This window comes from Gymnogyps californianus, chromosome 10, assembly GCF_018139145.2.
Source record: "Gymnogyps californianus isolate 813 chromosome 10, ASM1813914v2, whole genome shotgun sequence".
Classification (NCBI taxonomy): Eukaryota; Metazoa; Chordata; class Aves; order Accipitriformes; family Cathartidae; genus Gymnogyps; species Gymnogyps californianus.
This window is the reverse complement of record NC_059480.1, coordinates 2,571,550-2,586,286: the sequence shown is the minus strand read 5'-3', so window position 1 is coordinate 2,586,286 and position 14,737 is coordinate 2,571,550. Positions and strand designations below refer to the sequence as shown.

Below are 14,737 nucleotides of genomic sequence, written 5' to 3'. Positions count from 1 at the left end.
TAAACAAACTGTGTATTACTTGGAAAAGCTCTCTTACACTTGAAAAGCTTCCAAAGGGTACCTCTCTGCTCACCTGCGCTTTCACATCTTAACTGACATGAGGAGGTAGGCATTTTCAGGTTGCCATGACGTACGCCAGAGTCCACTAAAGTCAATCACAAATCATTTTCTCCAAAGTCATTAACACAACAGATTGAAAAAAGGACGCTGACAATTTTTTGTTTTATTTTCTCCTGTGAAATATTACCTTGCAGATCTTCTGGGCATGAGCTCCAGATAAACTTCCTCCAAATACAGTAAAATCCTGGAAGGAAAACAAATTTTCCGATTAGGGAAAGAATCTTTTCAGTAAAATGTTGTAAAACATTGCAAGTAAATAGTATAATCCTACAATGCTCTGTATTTGGTATGCTGCTCCAAAACAACCTGACTCCCTTAGTGCAGCGTGCAGATCAATCCTGTTCAATCCAAGTCTCCTTTACAAGGAAAAAGATCTTTTATATGCATTTGCCAGTGGATTCCATGTTAAAAACACAAACTTACTATGTCTCATTTGCTTTTTCCCCCCCTTCACAGAAACATTCTCTCCTTCTACAAATGTATGTTCCTCTTTCACGGACATTATCAATACTGGAGTAGTCCAGAGAAGTTTCACCTGTGAGGAGGGTCCCACTGCGAGGGGCAGCAGTAGTAAGATATGCCTGCAAACAGGCAGAAATAAAAAACTGAAAATATGCCATCGTTCTATATTCATGAGTTATGCTCCAAGAGTTGACTATTTTTTTTATGGGTGCTGTAGGGACTATGTCAGGCAAAACTGACTATTGGTGCTACCCCTAAGCCTGAGCAGTAACATCTTTAACAAGCAACATGAGGCCCTGGGACTGATCCCGAAGAAAAAGGGGATATTGACACCTACTGGCACCAGTAAAGCCCAGAGTCAACTGCTGGTGAGTTTCTCTGATGCATTCCCACCGAGTCTTACTCTCAAAGAAGCCCTAAAAACTGCATGGACAGAGAACAGCATGACTATGACTAGCAGTTGAACCAAAAAGGAAGGAACATGTCAGGTGGCAGCTTGATTTGGAGGGGAAAAAGGTCTTTAAATATAAATACAAAAAAAAGAAAGGCGTATGATGAAGGGGCACTTTTAAATTCTTTTAATATAAAAACCACCCTCGACTTGTGTTCTTCTAAAAATTAAGGTCTGTGTTCGGCTCCTATCTTACGTTCAGGCCCACATAACAGTGTCCTTCCTTGGAAGGACTACATATCCAAGACAAAAAAGGCAAGGTGTACGACTTGCTCCAAGGTCACACACCAACAATCATTTTGGCCGTGATAGCAAATTGAACAAAGGCTACTTTGTGGCCCAAAACAGAGAAGCAGTTACCAATGATCTGAAAGAAAACCCTTCTTTCACACTGTTAAGACTAACCAAGATAAATCTCTGCGTATGGTGTTTTCTCTAAAATATTTTTATTTTAATTAAAAAAAGTATATTTTAACATAAAAAGTATGTTTTATCTATCTAATTATATGCTATCCATCACAATCCCTTCAACTAATCAGAGTGTTCAAACCTAAGAAACAATTCAAGGTTGCTCAAGTGCCCTCTGTCATGAATTCCACTCACTGCAATTCTAGTTGACATCTCCAGCAAACAGCCCCCATTCTGCAGCCTGAAACCCAGAAGATGGTTCTCAGAACTCACAAAGCCCTCCACTGACACTCGCGGGTCTCCACACGCCCGCAGGAGCTCATCCACACACATTCAACTGCAGGAATAGAATCAAAGCTTGCAATTGCCTTAAGCACACAGTGCTCAGTGACTTCTCCATTAATACCCTTCTTGGTTATCAAAAAGGGTGGTTTTGGGGGACTCCTCCAGTCTCTCAGCATATCAATATCCAACGATATTACGCTGAAGTAATAGCAGTTTGTTTTTTCAGAACATTCCCACTGGCTCTGCATTCTTCACTCTTTTCACCTCGCCCTTGTCACAACTACATCTATCGCCCAACAAAGTTTTTAGAAATGCTTTTTTGCTTCTTCTTGTCTGAAGGTGCCCTGCTTCCCCCCATAGGACGTTATGTCTCTCTTATGCTTATTGGCAGAAGGTAAACAGGTACGTTACTACATGGTCACACTAAACTATTGTGAATTTATTTCAAAGGATAAGTTCATGCTATTTAAAAAACAACAAGCAAAACCATACCTGACTGAAAACATAAGCCAGTCTCCCATTAATCCGTCCACGGCCAGTCACCACACTGTCTCCAGGATACTGCATTAAAAAAACAAATAAATTCATTAAAAAAAAAAAAAATCAAAGCAGCAATGACGTCCACTAAAAAGCCCACAAACTTATACTGAGTACTAAGTCAAAGCAAAGACTGATTCTCTGTGAAGACTGGTCTTTCATGTTTGCAGTGGGGGCTCCACAAAGATTTCCCCCAGCCCTGGAACGGAAAACCAGAGGTAATACCACATATTAGTTGTGCAATAGTGTAAAGATTAGTGAATGTTGCAGTTTTCCCTCAAATTTCAGCACATATGCAGTTAAGGTAAATCATGACCTTGGAGACAGGATGTACCTTTTATTAAGACAAGCTGATGTTTTTGAAAGAATGGACACAGCATACAAACCTTTCTTGAGGTGCTGATACAGGGAAAAAAACAACCCTGGCAAGGTCAAAAAAATATAATTACAGCCACCCCAAATACTTCAACTTGACCTGTCCCATTTTTCACTCTGTAAATAAGGGAAGAAGAAACAGCTGGAAGAGGAAATGGAGCCTGTGAATCTTAAACTCTGCTTATCTATGTCGAAAGACTTCTAAATATCTCCTTTACTAAAAGTGAAACAAGACAACAGTAGAAAAGGAACTCTACTGGGCTGTCATAAAGAAATTCCAGGCATTTACATGGTATTTGCTGTTTGGTGGGGGGTGGGGGGAAAGAGTATATTGTGCAAGGCCCACTCTAAGGGCCATTTACGCTCAAGGTGATCTGTTCTCAGGAAGGTCATACCAGCCTGGGGACTTCTCTCAGGCTGCAGAGACAGCACTGCTACCAACTCTTGGTTCTTGGCACACAGAACAGCAGGAAACACACCTGTAGTTCCAGCCACTGTCTCATGCAGATGACTCCTAAAAGCCCAAGCAGCCTGTAGAGTGGCCTGGATATGAGTACAAGTCTCACCCTACCTTCAGAAAGTTCCAGGAACTCAGAGAAATTCAATGCTAAACTAATATTCCAGCTCACTGGCCACAGTTAGGTCATCTGTTGTGAAACTGTGCTCTGTAAACACAATCTGCAGCTCACTGAAAAGTGAATTCTGAAGGACAAGGAAAAAATTAACCCTCTTGTCACTCTCAGGACTTCGCTGCTCCTCCTATCTTCAGAAACAGCAATTTGTTATCAGCACTGTGGGATGCAGCATCAAGGAGTATGATAAGAGGCAACATAGCAGTTGTTTCAGTTTGCTAGGGAACAGAGTAAACAATTACTTAGAGAAGAAAAGATGTTTGCCTCTACACTCATTGAGAGGGGAGAAGGTCCCGCATGACGCCCTTCCCAGCATCAAGTCCCATCAGCCTCCTGGCTACTAAAACGAAAACAAATCCTTCACCTTTGCCGGTTCCCAATGCCCCAGCCGCTCATGGTGGAAGCCTGCTGATCTCCCTCACCCATAGGATGCAGCCCTGCAACTTGAAGAACTGATGAACTGGTTTAATAACCGCATAAAGAGAAGCTGTAGTCACTGTATGCAGCATGGAGCAGTGGCAGATACGAAGCAGCTTCGCACCACACCCCAAACCAGAATACTCCACAGGAAATGGGACCTTTTGCTACAGAAGATTCACATTGAACAGGCACATCCGCACTAGCCACCTACACATCCCAGCATGTTCGCTGGTCCTTTCTGTATTAAATCACAACAAAATACTTTTCCCATGTAGTAATTTATCAGGCATCAATGTTATGGTGAGAGACTTTGGGGAGCCATAGATTTTCCCTTTATGTGATAAACCTCATGTACCATGTTGGTTTAGGATACATGGCCATATATCTGAAAACTGCATGAGCAAGCAGATTGCAACTTGCTAACAGACCGGTATGAATGCTTGAATTTCCAAACATATCAGATTTTAAGGCCCTAAAGGATTTTATGACTCTATAGTTTGGCAGGCATAAATATGGATCCAAGTTATTTCATCCTATAACTCTAATGTTACCGGTAGAGAGGCAGAACTATCTATCCGTATTTGTTCTTCATATCTGACTTGACTGACAAAGTTGTAACTACAAAGCTCTGCAGCCTCCTCTGTTATTTAAAATACAAATCTAAGACAGTATCCGCGGAGGTATTTGAACCAAACAGGTGACCTTATAAAAAAGGTATCAAATTTAGACAATGGAAAAGTAAACCATGTTAGCTGTAAAATGGAAACTGAGAGTAATAAAAGGAAATTCACAAAACAAACAAACAAACAACAACAAAAAAAATTACATGTGAACAGAAGAGCCTATTTTCATCCAGCTGGCTGGCTAAACAGCAGAGGACAAAGAAACAAGACTTATATGAAATAAAACTACCTTATTCTTACTAGAGTCCATCCCAAAGTCAGAACATCTGTGTTCCACAAACATGTCATATTCATCAAAACTGTCGGGGTCCAACAGCAGAAGAATTCGTTCTCTTGCTGTCAGCTTTCCCTGAAACGGAGAAAACAACAATTAATATAGCCATCAGGTGGTTCTGGCTCTGTTTACTGACCACCAGTGGATGTAGTTTAATCAAACATAGCCTCACTTGATCTGCTACATTTGGACCATTAAGCAACTGCATGCCCCCAAAGCTGGAAATAGCCTATATAGCGATCATCCTCCTTAAAAACAAATATAATGCAAGCCAGACTTTGAAAAGAAGGCTGACTATTGGAGCAGCACTACCACAAGATAAAGGAAACAATCTCAGAGTCTTTTCAACAAGATATAATAGCATCGCAGCTATTTTTGCCTAGACATTTGAATGCTGCTATTAAGGCTTTGTTCTATTCTTAAACATGGAATCCTTCCACAGCTAAACCAGTCCTTACCAACAGTTCAAGGCTCAATTCACCACGCTCAATATTTTGCTGCAGCAAATGAGAAGAAAAAGGAAATAGAACAGCCTGCAGGAATTTTCTGACAAAATCCCTTTTGTTCTTTTTTCTGTTGGACACTGGTATGGGCAAAAGTAGAGTAATGGCCAAGAACATAATCAGTTGACCAGATACGCATGTCCCTGGCCCAGTACTAATGATGCCATGCAGTAATAAATGATTGCAAAGTTCTTTTTATCTTAACCTTCCAAACAAACTTGTTATTTCCAACCCAGGTAAGCATCTGCCTACAAAGGTCAGGGCAACTGGGTTGTCTTCTTTAGGGGATGGTGTGACCCTACCTCAACATGATGTGAAAACACAGCTCAACTTCTCTACAAAACTTCTGACCAGTAGGTCAAAAAGTTCATGAAAATCAACAAATGCAGGAAACACTAATGTAAGCCATAGATTTAATTTATATAAAACATAAGATGTTTGAGGCCCCTAGACATGCAGAAATGCTTGCATACTGGTATGTCAGTATCCTAGATGTAACTCAGTGAGCCTGTAACTCCTTTCACATGTTGTATAACTGCGGAGGGAAACAGCTGATGGGCAAACTGATCATTCATGTAGTCTTCACATGAATGGCTATTACTATCTCCTTGATGCCTACAAGCCATTGTGGTACCACTAGGTCCTTGCTCTAAACAGAAAACACACCCCAGCAAGAAACAATAAACAGAAACAGGAAAACTGTGTTGCCACCCCCCTCAGCATTGCCTAAATTCTGAACAATAGAGACAAGAGACTAAAAACCCAGCTGCTGCCATCCTTCCCATCTGTCTTTTCCTCTGCCTTATTTTACCCTCTTTGCTCTCGTCTCTTAGAAGATCAACTTTGATTGGCAACAGCAGTGTAAGAGATGAAGCGGCGCTGGATGGTATGTCTCTAAGCCCAGTGAAGTGTTAAGCAACCTAAAACTTACCATCACGATAGGCAAAAGTTGCAACTTTTGTCTATGCCAGCCCTCAAACGCACACATCATAGCCAACCTTGGTGACAAAGCTGATGTAAATTAATCATTCTTTTTTCTGCCTGGAGCAAGAGGTAACGCAGTCTTTAATGCCACTTCAGTAAAGCTCCCCCGCAAAAGGGCCTCTGCAACTGAAACGTGAGGGCGCCCCGGGTTTCCCGCACTCCGACCGCGGGAGGCCGTCTGAGCCGTGCCTGCGGCGCGGCACCGCTCCCTGCCCGCCCTGGAGACAGCGGGTCCCGGGCCGGAGCCTGGGGGCCGCCGTGCCTATCCCTCCCCTCCCCGCCGTGCCTGTCGCGAAGCGGAAGCGCCCCGTTACGGAGCCCGGCGGCGACGGGACGGCCGGGCCGGGGCCCCGCCGTGGGGGCAGCGGGGAAGGGGCTCTTCTCCCCGCCGCCCGCGGCTCACCCGCTTGTGCTGCGCGTCGATGCGGCCCTGGCCGCCGCCGAGCAGGGCGGCGCGGCGCTTCTCCTCGATGCGCTCGGGCACGGAGGCCGGGCGGCCCCCCGAGGCGGCCCGGCACAGCGGCGCCCCCGCCGCCCGCCGCAGCACGCGCAGCGCCGCCATGTCGCGAGCCAGCCTTCGGCAGCGGCGGCAACGGCGCCTGCGCGCGGCGGCGGCGGCCCTGGCCCGGAGCGAGGCGGCGCTCAGCCCCCGGCCTCGCTCCCCGCCGCCGCTCGGTTTCGGGGAGGCGGCGGCAGGGGCTCACACGGATGGCAGGCCTCCGGGGCGGCCCAGCCTGCTGGCGGCTCGGGGGTCCCGGTAAACACGCTCCCCTCCTGGCCGGGGGGGGCCGAGAAGGGGGAGCAGCCGGCAGCCGGCTGGGCGCTGCCATCTTCGGGTTGCCTCGGCACCTGCCTCGTCCTCGGGCCCCGCGCACAAACAGGCAGCTGCCTGTCACGCAGCCCGGGATTCCCTCAGCCCAACTGTGAATTGCTTTTGTCTTTGCGCAGGGAAGCTCTCCGACAGACCAGCGTGAAAATGCATCAGCTCTTCCCCATCAGCATTTCCTGTTTTGTGGAGATACTGCTGTGGCTGTGGAAAAGCCACTGGGACTTTGGAAAAACTTGCATTTCAGAAGTGGAGACGGCAAGCAAAAGGGTTTAACTCTCCAGATTAGCTGCCCTCTCTTTCTTCTGAGTGCTAGGCAGTACTTGTTATGAAAACACTGTCCTTGTGATATACAGGCACCGATTCCCTGCCTCCTTGTATTAACAGGCAATCTGGCTCTTGTCACAGTACACTTTCATAAGGATGAAGAAAATAAACACCGCATAAAAAGGGAGTGGATTAGGGTGTTGGGGAATACACATTGCACAGACCAAGCGACCTAGCTGCAGTGTATCCGCGATCCAGAGACCTGATGTCATCAGTTCCCAGGCAGTTCTCTGGTTTGCAAACGCAGCCATCTGTATACCAGATAATTTGTTACCCCTGTGGCCCACCTCACATGCTGACCACCAAGAAATAACCACTCAGTTGAAAAGAACTGAAATAGTGCTAAGTGAATAATGCCTTACATGTCCATATACTATGCACGAAAAAGGACACAAGCATGGCCCTGTAGATATCACAAGGGTAAGTCAGAAGAAGGATCTCCAAGAATGAAAATTCTTGGATTACATAGCATATACAAGCTGTCGTATAATATTTCATTTTGGAGGGGCTCTCAGTCTCCAGTCCAGCCTCCTACTCAGGAGAGAGTCAACGCTGAATTCATACCAGTTTTCTCAGAGCTCTGTCAGTTGGATCTTAAAAGTCTGCAAGGACAGAGACTGGCACACCTTTCCCAGTCCCTGTTTCAGTGATTGACTGGCCTCATGAGGAAACTAATTCCCCTCCTCCCCTTCTAATAAGTAGCAACCTGCTCTGTTTCAGTTTAGGACAACTGCCTCTTGTCCTCTGACTATGCACTTCAATAAAGAGAGGTTAGTGAGGTGACAGAGACAGGCTCTTCAGTACCGGAAAGCAGCTATTAGGGGTGTCCCCAAAGTCTTCTCTTCTCCAGGCTAACAAAGATAAAGGCCAGTCCCTCAGCCTCTCCTCCTGGGGCAAGTGCTCCAGCCCCTCCCCATCATGCTATCCCTCCTTGCCACGATGTTCCAACCTGGATACAACTGTATGGTAAGAAATCCTGTCAAAAACCTTGCCAAAAATCAAGGTAGATGACATCCACTGCTCTTCCATCATCCACAGAACTAGTCATCTCATCACTAGAAGGCACTGAGTTTGGTCACACGTGATTTACACTTGGTTAATCTATGCTGGCTATTCCCAATCACCTTCTCCTTCATGTGCCCAAAAAAAGGCATCCAAGAAGACTTGCTCCACAGTTTTCCTCAGAGACCAAATTGAGGCTGTCTGCCTTACAGTCCCCCAGATCATCCTCCCCGCTCTTTTTGTAGGTGGGTGTAACCCCAGCCTTTCCCCAGTCGTCAGGGATCTCCCCTGATCTCCATGACCTTTCAAAGATGATAGTAGCCTCGCTATGACACCTGCCAGCTCTCTCAGCACACTTGGGTCATCCTGTCTGATCTCCCAGACGGTACGTGTCAAACTTTCTCAGTAACTGCTGACTCAATCATCCTCCACTACTGGTAGCCCCTCTCCTTGAACCTTGCCTGGAGGCACAAAGGCCTGGGGAGATCTTGTCAGTGAAGACCAAGACAAGGAAGGCATTGAGTACCTCAGCCCACACCCTACCTAGCATGAGACCATTTCAGCCCCCAGCCAGAATAACTACAAGATGTTAGCTGCATTCCTGCCTATCTGTGAGATAACTGCTCCTCTGCAGCAGCTAAATAGGCACTTGACACTCCCCAACCAGGCTCAGTCAAAAACCAGGAAGCGTAGGTTCTCCCTGACCACGAAATAGTCCAAGCAGGAGACAGACAACGGGAGATGTTTGAAGCAAAAGCCTCCACTGTCCCTCAGTGGGAAATACTTGAATGCTGCAGGTTGGTTAAGTATCATTCAGGCAGCCTACAATAGCTTCTTCATTAAAAATAAAAGTGAAGAGCAATTGGGCAACTTTAGAAATTAAAATGACCACTATTCAGAACATGGATCACATGCAAAAAAGGTTAGAAATCTGCATTCTGGGAACAGAGATGTTTCAAAAAGACCCCATCCCGGAAGAGAAAGTTGGCATGCCTCAACAGCATGGCAATGGGGGTTACTAGAAGCAAAAAGGCATTTTTCAGATAGTTGAAGTTCTGCCCAATAGAGGAGTATAGGGGAAAACAGAATTGTAAACTGTTGCAGGTTACATGTAAAAAACAGTGAAGAGGCTGCAAAATACTTTTAGGAACAACTTGCTAGAAGTACGAAAACTAGTAACTTCTTTTTCAAATACATGAGGAAAAGGAAGCATGCCAAAGAATCTGGCAATGAGACAAATCAAGATTAAAGGGATTACTCAGAGACTATACAACCATTGCAGAAAAAAAAATTCTTTTTTTTGTTTTGTTTTACATCTGAATTCAGTGCAAAGGAACTTGAGAAGATTTCTGTGCCAAAAAAACCTGTTTTTTATTTGATGAAGGGATACATTGGAGGTTCTGTTTCACCCTGAAGAGTAGAAGATTAAGTTATAGAACAAATCATTAACAATAATACTAACAAGTCTCCAGGACCAAACTGTTTTCACCTCAGTGTTATAAGGTAATTCAGAGATGAACTAGCTTAAATATCAAGTCTCTTGCTAAAAACTCGTATGGCAGGTGGCTATTGCAATGCCAATTTTTAAGGCAGGCATTAAGGGGTTTAAGAAAATTAAAAACCTGTAAGTCCAATATGAATTATGAAGCAAAATGGGGAAAAAACCCCCACCAAACCCCACACCCAACCAAAAACCAGTATTAGCGAACATGTAAATAAATAGGACATACTGGGGAGGAGTTGACACAGGTTTTATACAGAAATTCATGCTGTGCAGATCTAGTGGCTTTATTTAATGAAGTCAAACATACGCAAGGGAGATTCAGTTCATATAATTACTAGGATTTCCAGAGGCCTTTGAGAATGCCCCTTATTAGAAGCTCTTGAAACTAAGTTGTCATTATATTAAAAGGAAGGTCCTGTCATGAATGAACAGTTGTTTAGGAAATAAAGAGTGAAAAGTAAATTTTCACAGTGAAACAATTTTACCAGTAAGTCCCACAGGACTCTTGAGCTGGGACATCTTCTGTTCCTTGAGTTGGGACCTATTCTGTTCATCACAACTGTGAAAAATCTGGAAAAGGAACTTAGTAAGGTGCAATTTTCTGCCGAGACCAAGTGATTTGGTTAACAACAGTTATGATGCTTGACTGAAGAATCACTGAAGGACCTCACAGAGCTCAGAGAGATGAAATTCAAGTAGATGTCAAGTGATGCACTGGGCAAAAACAATCCCAAGAATACAAACATGTTGGACCCTTGAACTGGCTGTTATCAAAAGGAACAAGTTCATAATACCTCTGCAAAAACATCAGCTCAATTTTCAATAGCAGTCAAAAAGCAAACTGAATATTAGTAATGATTACAAAAGAGAACAAAACAGAAAACACATTATGCCACAGAATACCTCTATGGTAAATCTGCATCTCTAATACTGCGTGCAGTTCTGGTCTTCCATCGCACTTTGTGCCCCACTCGTGAAAATGAGATACGCATATATGATTTTCTATATTCTCTAGTGTATATACACATATATATACACCCAGAAAGAGAGAGAGAGACAAGAACAGAGTTGATGGAGGATGTGAAGTGACTTCTATAAAAGAAGCAAATGAATAGTCCTCAGCCTGGAAAAGGGACAGCTGAGGCAGAATGATGGACACCTGCAAAATCAGGAGTGGCATGAAAGGGGTGGCTGGGGATTGATCGCTCACCAGCTATTCCAACACAAGCATTACAGGCTTCAGCTGGAACAGCCAGACGGATGATCTGCTACAAACAAAGAGGTACTTCTCCACACCACGCAGCTGAACTAAGGAACTACTTACCACAGGGTACCCTGTGTGCCAAAAGGGTTTGGAAAGCACCTGGACAAATCAATGGAGGAGAAATCTATCTAAGACTATAAAATGCAAAGGTGTCGCTGCTGTCTTTGGAGGTCCCTGAGACACAAGTTGCTGGAAGCCTATGCTAGGAAAATAACACTATATGCTTACAATATTATTAGTGTTCCCTACATATTTGTCATTGCCTGCTTTTGGAAGCGGCATACTGGACTTAGTTCTGACACAGTCATTCTTACAGTCCTATATTGTTAGAATTGTTAAGTTAGAGATTGTCTCAAAGATCCAACGGAAAGCAAAAATTCTCCAGGCAGTTTCTCAAGAAGCCCCCGCAATGCAATTCAGTGAAAGAGGAGAAAGTATTTTGAGGCCAAATCCAGTTATAAGAGGACTTTAAACCACAAGAAAACAGTCTCCTGCTATTCAGTTTTTCCATGTTCAGTCAAATAGTAATTTGTTTATATTTTTGGTAAACAGAAGTAGTCAATAAAAATCAGTTCCATCATCAATTTGTATTCCTGTAAGAAATAGCCCAAGGTCATCAGTGTTGGTTGATTTGTTAAATCAGAGGGGTAACTCAGGTGTATAAGAGGTAGATTGTTCCCAGAAAAGTATGTACAGTAGCATGCTCACTAAACCCAATTTAAACTGGAATACGTGCAGAGCTGAACCAGTATTTCTACATTAGCAGTTTGGCTCAGAATCAGCTTGAATATTTAGTGCTAATTCCAGATCATCTCTACTTGCTTTGTGCTGTTCCAAACCAAACTGAAGCGTAGTCCTGTTCTGACAAAACTCCTGCACTCCTGGAAGCCCAGGTGATGAACCACCTCACAACTCACACCAGAGATGAGCTGGGGACTCACAAAAATAAGCAGACCTCAGACAAGATACAAAGCCAAAACTGGATTCGTAGATAATAAAGCCAGAAGTGACTGCTGTGATCATGTCAGACATGCTGTACAACATGAGATTGTCTCAGTAAGATACTCTCTGAATTGCATATTTTAATCAACTATCAAATACTGGTATTACATTGTTTTAAAAAAAAAGATAACTTTATATTCTGTGTCTGATATAGTGAAATAATCAGTCTGTACTGGTTTCTCAAAAAAGCCTGTCAGAAGACCTCTGAGTGAAGATAAAGTGTTTGTCAGGGGAGTAACTACGAAGTATCTATTGAAAAAGGCAGTTGTAGTCTTCCAGCTTCAAAACAAGGAAAAGCAGCAAGGGGATTAACAATCTATCTGTCATCAGGCAGAAGATTTCTCATTACAGAACACCAGAAATGCTTTGATCAAAGAAAAGCTGCACAGAGGACATACAGATCTAAGAAGTCACCTTTAGGAAGTCACAGTAATACTTATTTGCCTGGATGGGGAACGAGGCAGTCAAGGAAACAAGTAAGGCCAGTGTTTTCCAGCAGTTTTGCTATCCCACTTAAAACTAAGACCCAAAGGAGAGAGGTCAGAATATCCCTGCTTAAATAATAATAATAAAACAAACCACCAAGCTAAAAAACAATCTATTTTTTGAAAGAGGGGCTCCCTGCGTGAGCTTCTGTAGTACTTCTTAACCTCACAGCTGAGTGGGCAGTTGGGAAGATGACCAAAGAGGAAGGGAACGATGCTCCTGGAAGCAAAATTCAATGGCCAGCTCTTACACAAATGCAGAAGTTGCTCACCCCTCCCCCCCCAACCCATCACAATTTAATAAGCTGTCCAAATTAATTTTGAGCACTTGCTTTGTGATTTGGAAAGAGTCATCATCCTGAGCTGGCTAGCACATATAAGAGCTAGAACAGGAGTAAAGTGGTACTTCATCTGAATTGATAGAGGACCTGAAATTTTCCTGGCATGCACAGAAAACAACAAGAACCGCCAGCCTAAACAAGCAACAGTTGATTTTGGATTTATGGTACTATATCGGGGGGGAAGTCTGTAAGAGCTTTAATTTCTTTGTTTGGCAACACCAGAAAAAAAGAAACAGCTTCAATGAGGAGATGGACTGCTGTGAGCTATCAATACCCTTCTGCTTCTAATGTGCATGTTGGGAATCTGTTTTGTGACACTTTTGAAAGGTAAGGTAAACAGATTTTTTACATTAGCCACAATATAAAGTCTCACACAGTTCATGTAAATACCACTACAAGGAAAAAATAACTGAAAAGGGTACTTTTGTAAATATAAAGTAGATTAACATAGAACATGTGTAGCATCTAGTAAAAGCTCTCAGGTCCACTTCTGGAAAAAAGGAGGAATTGATCCCATCTGACAGAACTTCAGAGTTGCACAGATGTACCCCATGACTTCTGCTTATACCTACACAATTTAATAACAACAGGAGGAACTTGATTACCGAAGATCTAATATGATATGCAAAATGCATGACCGTACTTGATGCTGATTCAAATAGAACAATTATTAGGCCAGGCATGCTCGCACAGCTGGAGAAAAGCTATTGCAGCTACACCCACTAGCCTGTTTCAAATTGGTGAAGTGCTGGGAGAACTAAAGGAGAAAGCTGTGCTGAATAATAAATGCTGGGGAACATGTCCTACAAATTCAGCCTATGAAAATTCCCTTTAAACATATCACCCAAATGAAGTAAGTGAATTGTGGGTGACTGGCTTGTAGAGAACAATAAGCAAAACCCATAACAATAGTGACTTAGTGGGTGGTTTTTGTACTGAGATCCCAGGGACCTTAAAATTGTTGGGGAATTTTCATTCTCAAGTCCTTGCGAATCTAAAACAGAAATAGTTTCTTGTTTATTTGCTGGGTGTTTCTGAAAAGCAGTAGATAGTTTAAAAAAACGAACCAACCAAACAAAAAACCCCACACAGTTGCAAAGAACTGGTGGACCTAACAAACATTGTTATAAAACTGTTTGTACAGCATTGTATTTTTCAGTGTTCAACAACAGTATAAGAAACTTGCTGGCTTAGAACAGGGAATGCCTCTGCACCAGTAAAGATACAAATTGTACTGCATTACTCCAGGTCTCAAGCTTGATAATGTAGATGCCTTTTTTCCCCCCAAAAGGCTACTTGCAAAACCAGACCCAAATAAAAAAAGCAGGAATTGGCTTCTTCATATGTGAATGTGTACTTGAATTAAAGGGCCATCGCAGCTACTCCTATAATCTGTAAAAATAGGATGTCCCTAGACATGGCACTGTAGGCATGAACTTCTCAAATCAAAGAGAACAATTCTCAGAGAGAGATCCTCATACAAGATTAGTAAGCAACTGGAATACCTTTTAGAAAACATGGCCACTCTGGAATAACATATGAGAATACTTTTGAACAGAGAGGGAAAAAATTGTTATAGTGGAAAAGTCTACAGTTCATTCATGAATATAAAATGAGGCAAAACCAATGGACTGGGGGGTGCCAGTATGCTGTGTTTTACCAGGATTCTGAAGCCATGTCACGGTTGGACCCCGCCTTGGACATTTGGAGGTTACAAAACTAAAAGGACAATCCTATGAGACAAAAATGCAGGGAGAATTAAAAATAAAAAAGGCACAGACAAGGTAATGGATGCAGCTTGTATTGCAGGCAAGGTCCCTGCAGCTGTGTCTCGTTGGGATGGTAACAAGGG

The 14,737-nt window shown here is 43.3% G+C and overlaps 1 protein-coding gene across 4 annotated transcripts in view; it reads right to left on the bottom strand.

Moving 5' to 3' along the window:
• The window catches only part of PCCB (propionyl-CoA carboxylase subunit beta), a 39,258-nt gene that overhangs the window by 20,765 nt on the left and 3,756 nt on the right, over positions 1–14,737 (bottom strand). For 2 of the 4 annotated variants that reach the window (XM_050902416.1, XM_050902417.1), the window contains 3 exons: positions 4,603–4,722; positions 2,219–2,287; positions 248–304 (listed from right to left, as the gene is read on the bottom strand). In XM_050902416.1, coding sequence (XP_050758373.1) covers positions 248–304; positions 2,219–2,287; positions 4,603–4,722 — 246 coding nt within the window. Of the gene's footprint in view, positions 1–247; positions 305–2,218; positions 2,288–4,602; positions 4,723–6,081; positions 6,181–6,537; positions 6,697–14,737 lie in introns of those variants that run through there. The other 2 variants (XM_050902415.1, XM_050902418.1) reach the window with 2 other exon arrangements.